The sequence below is a fragment of the Grammomys surdaster genome, unplaced genomic scaffold, assembly GCF_004785775.1.
Source record: "Grammomys surdaster isolate TR1022 unplaced genomic scaffold, NIH_TR_1.0 127, whole genome shotgun sequence".
In the NCBI taxonomy this organism is placed as follows: Eukaryota; Metazoa; Chordata; class Mammalia; order Rodentia; family Muridae; genus Grammomys; species Grammomys surdaster.
In genome coordinates this window covers 923,759-932,970 of record NW_021604585.1, presented here as the reverse complement: position 1 = coordinate 932,970, position 9,212 = coordinate 923,759, and the positions used below count along the sequence as shown (strand labels likewise).

Sequence of the window (9,212 nt, the reverse complement as noted above, 5' to 3'; positions counted from 1 at the left end):
GACCATCCCACTGTCGTATCCTCATTGCCCCAGACCATCCCACTGTCATAACCAGCTCCCAGACGTTCTTTAAGTTCCTGGGACCTGAGACCCTCAAATGTCCTCTCTTAACCTTGTACTGACTAGGTTTTCCAGAACAGCAGGTCATTTCCTGGGTCTGGCTCCCAGCAGGGGTCAAATGAGCCTTTCTCAAGGCTCCCATATCAGACACCTGCATATTAGATCCATAACAGCAGCAAAATCACAGTTATGAAGTAGCAATGAAAGAAATGTCATGGTTGGAGTCACCACAACATGAGGAACTGTTTCAGAGTCACAGCATTAGGAAGGTTGGCAGCCACCACTCTAGACTATTAGATAGATAGATAGATAGATAGATAGATAGATAGATAGATAGATAGGGACTAACAGCATTCAGTGCCCTGCAGGCCATTGAGATGGGCCCACTCCCTCATGGCTGACTTTAGCCCCCATCTGCTGTTTCCTGGAAATGGCAACATCATGCACCTTCTCTGTGGTGTATAAATATGGAAAGAAAATATGGAGACTTTGTCGAGCCCGTTAAGGGAAATATACTTCCTCCTGCCCATGAGACCTGAACTCTAGCTCTGGTCCCGAGTGGAGAAATGACATTCACTTTGCCCTGTAGGCTGGAACTCCAGAACTCAACTCAGTTCAGTGCTAACAGGGCAGAGGAGGCTAGTCATATGGAAAGAACAAAGTCCAGAAGCGACCGACTCCTGCACAGATGACGGGCGCATTTGAGGACAAAGCTGCAGTATTCTGTCATCTCCACGCGGAAGCCTAGCCAAGTGGCTCTTTGGGAAAGCTAAGCTTCCACTCCTCTCTCATGTCAGGCACAAGATAGATCTTTGGCTTATACGTAAGGTGAAAATAATAAAATTTCTAGGAAAAAAAAAAAGTCTTCACAATAAATTGGTTTAGGCAAAGTCTTCCTAAGTTGGACTTCAAAATCATGAACAATAAAAGGAAAAATAGAAAACTTGCCATGATGAAATGGAAGACTTTTGTTCAGAGACACTATATAACACTAAAAGGCAGAGGCTAGAAAGATGAACCAGTGGTTAAGAGCACTGACTGCTCTGGCAGAGGGCTTAAGCTCAGCTCCTAGGACCCCTGTTGGGTGGCTAACAACTAGCTGTAACTCCAATTCCAGAGGGATCCTACACCTCTGACCTCTGCAGCTGCCTGCCCTCATAGGTCCATATGCCCCACACCAATACACATACAGACACACAGACACACACACATACACAAAGGGAGACAGATTCTCGTGTCTATACACCCCACTCCAACACACACACGCATACACACACACACACACACACACACACACACACACTTTTAGAAAACTAAAGGACAGGCTGCAAATGTAGCTCAGCCTTAAAGCGTATATGTCTAGCATGAACAAGAGTCTGAGTTTGAGCCCCAGCGTGAGGGTTAAAAGAAAAAAAGAGGAAAGGAAAAGGCAAGCCACAGACTGAAAAGAAAAGAAAAAGAAAAAATACTCACTGCAGGTAGCAAAGGATAGGAACCAAGCAACTCACCTTTTAAATAGACGAAGTATATAACGTGAAAAGATCCTCAGCATTATTAGACATCAGGGATATTCGAGTGACGGTAATAAAAGATGACATTGCACATCCACTGAATTGGCTAAAATTAAAATGACTGAGCATGCCCAGTTCTGACAAAGATACAAAACCACTGGACCTACCGCGGGCTGTTGGGTGGCACGATCAGCTTGGAATACGTTGCTGCAGTTCCTAAGAACTTCAGCAAACACCTGTGAGATGACAAAGCCACCTTGTCACAGAAAGATCTGTGTGCTGAGCCTGCTGGCCCAGGTTTACAGTCCTCACTACCGAGGCTGAGGCAGGAGGATCACAAGTTCAAGGCACTGGAGTTACAAATGCCTAGCCCCGTGCCCAGCTTTTTCATGTGGGCTCTATGTCTCAGATTCCTGTGGTTGTTTTAGTGACTAAGCCTTCTCCCCAGCCAAGTGTTTTGGTTTTGAAAGTCATTCAGAATCTAGGACTGAGGTGTCCCTACAGTCCTGAGATCACTAAAAGACTGCGCTCTTAGTGAAAGGGCCAGGATGAAAATAGGAAAATAATCCACAGAGAAATTTGCCATATCACAAAGATGAAGACCTTGCTGGTGGGGGTCTGGGAGGATGAGAGAGATTTAAAAGAGATGAAAGAAAAAATAACACTTTTAAAATTGACAGTTCATGGATTTTTGTTCTTTTGCATTAAAATTACTGAAATTTAGCAATTACACAATGAATTTTGGGGCCAGTAAATAGCTCCATGGGCAAAGGGGCTTGCTGCCAAACCTGATGACCTGAGTTTTGATCCCCTTGGTGGAAGGAGAGAATCAACTTTTGCAAGTTGTCCTCTGACCTTCAAACACATGCCCTGGTATATGTGAACCCATGCATATATGCAAAAATTAATTAAGTAATTGATTAAAATATTTAAGAATTAATTTCAATTGGATGTAATGTATGTAATATATAGTCCAGGTGGCCTGACATCCTATTCTGGCCTTGAGAGCATCAGACATGCACATAGTGCATAGAACACAAATTCGGGCAAAACATTCAAACATATACATTTAAAAACAAACAAACAAACAAAAACAGCCGGTCTGGGCCTGAGCACTCAGCAGATCCCAGGAAGCAGTTCTGCACCCAATCTCACAGAACCCAGAGGAAGCTCCCTGTAAAAAGCTAAGACCATTTAAAAAAATATATGGGTGTATTATTCTAAACCAAGAAGACTAGAAACCTATAGCCAATTATAACATGCAACATCAGCTGAGCCCTGGTTGCGGTGGAAGAGGGTACAAATCTACTATTTAAAAGTTCTTGAGACAGGCCAGGTGTTCTGGTGCACATCTGTCATCCCAGAAGAGACAGGGCAGAACAGAATTGAGTTCAAAGCCAATCTGAGTTGTATTGTTTGAAGCCAACCAGGGGTTAGTTATCACATCTTCTTTCAAAATGGCAAAAAAAGAAGAAGAAAAAAAAGTTTCTGTTGATTCAAAGTGTGATCATAATATCATTATGCCAGGAAATGTTCTTGCTCTTCCGAAATGCATCCTTGAGTTTTTAAGAGATAAAAGACTACTCCTAAAATACTTCAAAATAACGTAGCAGGCTGGGCATGATGATGGCACACACCTTTGATCCAAGAACTCTAGGGGCAATGCCAGGTGGATCTCTCTGAGTTAAAAGGCCAGTCGACTCTGGCCAAGCAGAGCCCATCTGAGGGCCCGTCTAATAAATAAAGCAGCAGTGTGCAGTTGGGAGATGGCACAATTGCCATATGGCTTTGGCCTACAACAGCAGCAATCTGGTCTCATGCAGAGTTAAAGCAAACAAGGCAAAAAATGCTGTAACTTTTGAAGCTGGGTACTGACTATACATTTGCCTACTGTATGGTCCTTCCAGCTTTCCATAGTTTAAAAAATGTAGTAAAAGCTTGGGGTGGTTTCTTTCCAAACTATTTGCCTAAGTCATCTAAAATTGGCATGGTGGTAAAATTGGCATGATGATTTACATCTGTAAATCCAGCACTCGCTCAAGTGATTAATGAAGCTTAAATGTCAGAATTAAAGGCCAGCCTGGGCTAAACAGTGAATTTCAGGCCAGCCTGTGCTACAGTTTAGACCCTGTCTCATAGACGAAGAAACAAACAAAACAAACAAACATATAACAAGATTTACCTTAACTTTTAAACTACCTGAACTTTTAACTAAGGAAATGTTTTGGGGGGGCTGGAGAGATGGCTCACTGCTTATGAGTACTTGATGCTCTTGCAAGGACCTTGGTTCAATTCACAGTACCCACAGAGTAGTTTACAACCATCTGTAACTCCAGTTAATTCTTCTGACCTCCACAAGCACCAGCCATACACATGGTCCACATCCACAGACGCAGGCGAAACACTCACACAAAAAAATAAAACCCACAAACCTAATTTAAAATTTTTGAAAAGGTTTCCTGAATCATTATCTTCTCTGAGCTTGGTAAAATCTATTATTATTATTATTATTATTATTATTATTATTATTATTATTGCAAATAATGTTCTACTCTAGAACAAGTCTAATGTAAATCTCAAAAATAACACCAACAGCCAGCACAAGATTTATAGGTGTAAACATCTGGTTTTTATAACAAATAACAAAGTTAACAGCAATAAAACAAATCATTTAGTACAGCATATAATGTGTTATATTAAATTTACACAATGATTATATATATATATATATAACACATACTGTTTATATCATACAGTAATTCAACAAGAGGAATATCAAAACAGGAATCCAAATAACTACTACTCATGCACAAAACATGCATATATCAGTATTTTAAAAACTCTATTTTACACAATACTGTTTACCAAAAACTTTTTTAAAAATGTAAAGCCCTTCCAGATAAGTCAGTGGTCCAGTGAGGACTGAAGTGCACCACTGTTTAGGCCAGGGCTTAGGTGGCCGTGCTTGGTGAGAGCAATTCCTGGCTTGGAGTCATGCCCAGTAAGGGTGAATTTCTTTGCACCATAGGATCAACATTTTGTGCCAAAGGCAAGCCCTCTAAGGGACAAACAGTTGTACTGGCTATAAGTTAGGAGCAGAGAGAAAGAAAGGCATCAAAAACTGCTGGATATATGGCCCAAGAAAGGGTTCCTGTAACGAAGGCTGAGGCACTACACGTGGCAAAGGTTTTTGTGAATCCTTTTAAGGTCCTATCAGTCTCCCTATCTGGTTTACCACCTCCAGATTTACAGGCTGATCTTCTAAGATCTAAATCCAGTAAAAAGTGTACTTCTAAGAAGAAAATAGGAATGGAGAGACATCTGAGAAGTGTTGACTATATTAAAATTTTTACAGAAAGCAATGACCGTTTTTTTCTTCTACCTATTCTACACAATTGTATGCAATGCCCCTCAACTGGAAAGCCCTTCCAGGGACACAGCCCTAAAGAATCAAGGAGCAAGTTCACGGCTTAACATTTTTATCCATAGACCTTGGGAACAAAAGGTCTCATCCAAATAAAACTTGAAAACATCACAGACCTGTACTTTGCCAGACACCCACACAAAACATTTGATAATCAAAATTCATTCACTATCACCACCACTAAGACTTCAATATTCACTTCTAACTAGCAATACATCCTTCACCTTCCATTAAAGGCACTAGCGTCCATACATGACGGCGAGACATAATTTATTTTGGGTTTATACTAGTAAAAGGAAAGTATCCAATTTAAGTATGACACAAATATTAAGACACCACCTTTTTCTTTTATTCAGAGACTAGGGGAAGGAGAAGACACTGGCTACATTAGCTACTCAAACGGTAGTCATCAGTTTCAAAGAGCCAGACCGGAAGCGGAGGATCTTCTTCTTGAGGTTGTGCGAGGCCTTAATTTTGACAAAGGTTTTTGTGGGACGGGTGTGAAGGTCTGGGGCCGTGACTGTTTGAATCGGGAGAGTCTGGACGAACTGGGACCAGATTAAACCCCCGCTCTCCTCAGAGTCGCTGGTGGTGGTGCTCTCGCCCACGAAGTCGCCCTCACTCACGCTGGACTCGCTGTCCCCGAAGCAGTTGGTGGTGTAGTTGCTCTGCTCGTCCTCGCTGGTGTCCACCACCGTGGAGTGGAAGAGCGACTCACACTCGGCCGAGTACTCGGAGTCACTGGCCACATAGGCATAGGGGCTAGCGTACGGCAGGGCCACGGCCACGGGGTAGGCGCCCCCGTGCTCCCTGCGAGCCCTCCGTGCCCGCCGCAGGGCCTCTTCGTAAGAAACCTCAGCCGACGACTTCCACCTCCGGTAGTCGGTTCGCTTGTGCTTAGGTTTGGCCACCACCGGCTCCCGTCCGTGCGCGTGGGCCCTGCTGCCTGCCCTATGGCCACCGGTGCCTAGGGGCCTGCCGGGAAGGCCAGCGTCGGGCAGCCCTCCACTGCGCCGACCCTTGGAGGCCTTCCTGAGTTTCTTATTTGTATCCGAGTCGTCTGGGAAACGGCACTTCTTGCCTGCCGCCCGAGGTTTCTCCCTGACGGTGGGCAGGCCATGTTCGGTGGCTGCCTGGCCGCGGGTCTTCAACGTGGCGCTCCTTGCGACACCTGTGTTCCTGTGTGCACGGTGAGGCCTGGCGCCCGCTTGCTGCCCTGGGATAAACTGAGCTTTCACCAGATGCCCTTCCTCAAGGCTTTGAGAAGAGCCCTCACTTTTGAAGTCCAAAACCGGCCTGTCCACCGCAGGCAAAGCCTGTAGGCCGCTTTTCTGCGGCATCTTTTTCTGGAGCTGCAGGGCTTTGCTCTCTGAGGGGATGACAGGGCCTCTGCCTGGACTTGTATTAGGAGAAACGGCTGAGACTTGATTGCTTTCCTTCATGGTTTCCCCCAGCCCGGCTTGACACCTTGTGAGCTCTTGAGAGGCTGCCTTGGTGATTTTGGGCAGATGCTTGTTTTGGGGTTCCATGGCAGCGCCAGCCGAGCAACCCTCTGGCAGAGCCAACCTCTTGCTTTCTAACTGGTCTGTCTTTGAGTCTTTTGACCTCTGCTTAGGAGGGGAGAATGGCCCATTTTCCAAAGAGGGTATTCCCCCAGAGGGCAAACACATCTGTTTTGTATTCTTAAGGTTCACACTACTGCCCTGTGGGACACTACTAGGGGCCCTGACACACACACTTCCATTCCTCAGAAGCCCCTTGGTAGGGTCAGCATTCACACTGGTTCTAGGTTTATTGGTCCTTACAGGGTGTGTTTTCTTCTGGACGAGGCTCAGAATGTACCCATCCATTTTCTTACTGGATGCAGGATGGGAAGCCGACCACAAACTGCTTGTAGATGGTAAGGAATTCTCTGTTTTGGTGGCACTCAGTTCAGATCCAATGCAAATGTCGCTGGCGTGGTTCCCAAGCCCCTCCTCTTCCCTCAGAGAGTTGCCCGTCAGACAAAGGAGAAACATTGGGCTCTGCACAGCCACAGCATGAAGTGGACTGGGGTAGCGATATACGTCATTCCCGTTTTTAGACACAAGGTCACACTGGTATTTAGGATTCACATCTGCAATGACATCAAGGGAATTAAAATGTGGTGTGGAGGGGGAACTGCAAATTGTCCCTGAGGCCTGGTCTTCACAGTGGCCGCCTTTACATTCCAACCATCCTATGAGATCTGAAAAACATGTAAAGATACACTGAAGAAATGAAATGGTAGAGCCACCTTGACTCTGGCCAAAGTTTACTAAGTAATCTTGGTAGAGAGAATACTAAAAGATTGAGAACTACTCCACACTAGCTCTCTACAAGCTTACTTGAAGTTCGTGGATGACTGAATAAAGGCAAGCAACATTCAAGAATTTTGACAAAGTACAATGTATCATGTCTTCAACAACAATAACAAAAAAATTAGCCATTGATAATGCTCTAAAACTAGTGACTAATGTAAGGAAGCACTTCATGAACCTTAGTGATAATCATGATATAAATAGTATAAAATTTAAAGATGCCTATGCAAACAAACTCTGAAGTGAAGCACATCAAAATCCTAACAGTACCCTTTCAATGTGGTAAGTGAAAAGCAATGTTTACTTTCTGTTTCCAATAACTGTACCTTAGAACTTTTTCTTTTTCTGATCTACTCTCCCTTCTCTGGTTTCTCTTTAAAATATTTAAGACACTTGCTGTGGCCATTTTTGTATTTTTAAAAAACGTGCTCCCTAGTGGAATCTATTTAAACATAACTGTCCTTTGGGGGGGGGGGGAATCAACAAAACAGATCAAAGCTTTTTTTCAAGGAGTATTCTTTTTTTTTGTTTTGTTTTTTGTTTTTTTTGAGACAGGGTTTCTCTGTGTAGCCCTGGCTGTCCTGGAACTCACTGTAGACCAGGCTGGCCTCGAACTCAAAAATCTGCCTGCCTCTGCCTCCCAAGTGCTGGGATTAAAGGCATGAGCCACCACTGCCTGGCTCAAGGAGTATTCTTATTTTTAATTTTGTGTATGTGTTAGTGCATATGAGTGCAGGTGCCCACAGAGGTAAGAAGAGGACCAGATCCTCTGGAGCTGGAATTACAAGCAGTCGTCAGCCACCTAAAGTGGGTGTTCTACAAGAGCAGTATGTGCTCTGAACCATCAAGCCTTCTCTCCAGCCTCCAGATCATACTATAATAACAACGAAAAACTTTCAGCACAGTATATCTTCAATAATGACAGTAAAACAATATTTTAATAGGGTAAGGAATTTTTAATAAGACTTTTAAAGTCTGAGCAATTTAGAATGTCTTGGGGCTAGAGACAAGGCTCAGCAGTTAAAGGCATTTGCTACTGAACCTAGGAAGGAGCTAGATTCAGTTCTCAGCACCACATGGCTACTAGCAGCCGTCTGACAGCGAGAGGATCTCATGCCCCCTTCTGGTCGGCGGGCACTGTACACATATGGAAACTTACTTAACATACATGCAGGAACATTCATACCCATAAAATTCTACTTTAAAAGAAGCTTTACTGGGCAGTGGTGGCTCATGCCTTTAATCTCAGCCATTGGGAGGCAGAGGAAGGCAGATTTCTGAGTTTGAGGCCAGCCTGGTCTACAATGTTCCAGGACAGCCAGAGCTATATAGAGAAACCCTGTCTTGAAAAAACAAAACAAAAAACAAACAAACAAAAAAAAGCTTCTTACATTTCAAAAATGTCCATGTCAAAATACAGTGAAACAAAGTTCTTAGTTAAATGTTGGTTTCTACATTGGAAAATAAATTATTTTTATAACCTTCAGTTGGGGAAATTCAAAGTTTCCTTCTATTATATCTATCCATTTGAATATTGAGAACTTAAGATATATCAAACTCTGTTAACTACTAAGGGAAAGCTCTCTGACCTTCATTTAGAAGTCTTGAGAGGAAAAAACAAAAAATAATCTAGACCCCAGGATATTTGTAAAGAGGGTTTTGGGGGTTTTGTTTTTAATGAAAATGCCATGTTTGTACCTACTCAACCTCTAATAAAGAGCTTGGTAATGGTAGAAAAGGCCAACCTGGTGGGGAATGTCTATAATCCCAGCAGGAAGATGGAGCAATGCAGGGTGCCTGGAGGTGCAGAAAGGAGGAGGGAGAAGAAAAGAGGAAGGTAATAAGGAAGGAAGGTAATAAGGAAGGAAGGTAATTAAT

General features: G+C 43.5%; 1 protein-coding gene across 2 annotated transcripts in view; it reads right to left on the bottom strand.

Moving 5' to 3' along the window:
* Positions 1-4,165: 4,165 nt before the first annotated feature.
* Positions 4,166-9,212, bottom strand: part of Dact1 (dishevelled binding antagonist of beta catenin 1) — a 10,956-nt gene continuing 5,909 nt past the window's right edge. The window contains exon 4 of one of the 2 annotated variants that reach the window (XM_028789907.1): positions 4,166-7,222. In XM_028789907.1, the coding sequence (XP_028645740.1) occupies positions 5,391-7,222 (1,832 nt within the window). In that variant the 3' untranslated portion in view covers positions 4,166-5,390. The remainder of the gene's footprint in view (positions 7,223-9,212) is intronic. The other variant, XM_028789915.1, reaches the window with a different exon arrangement.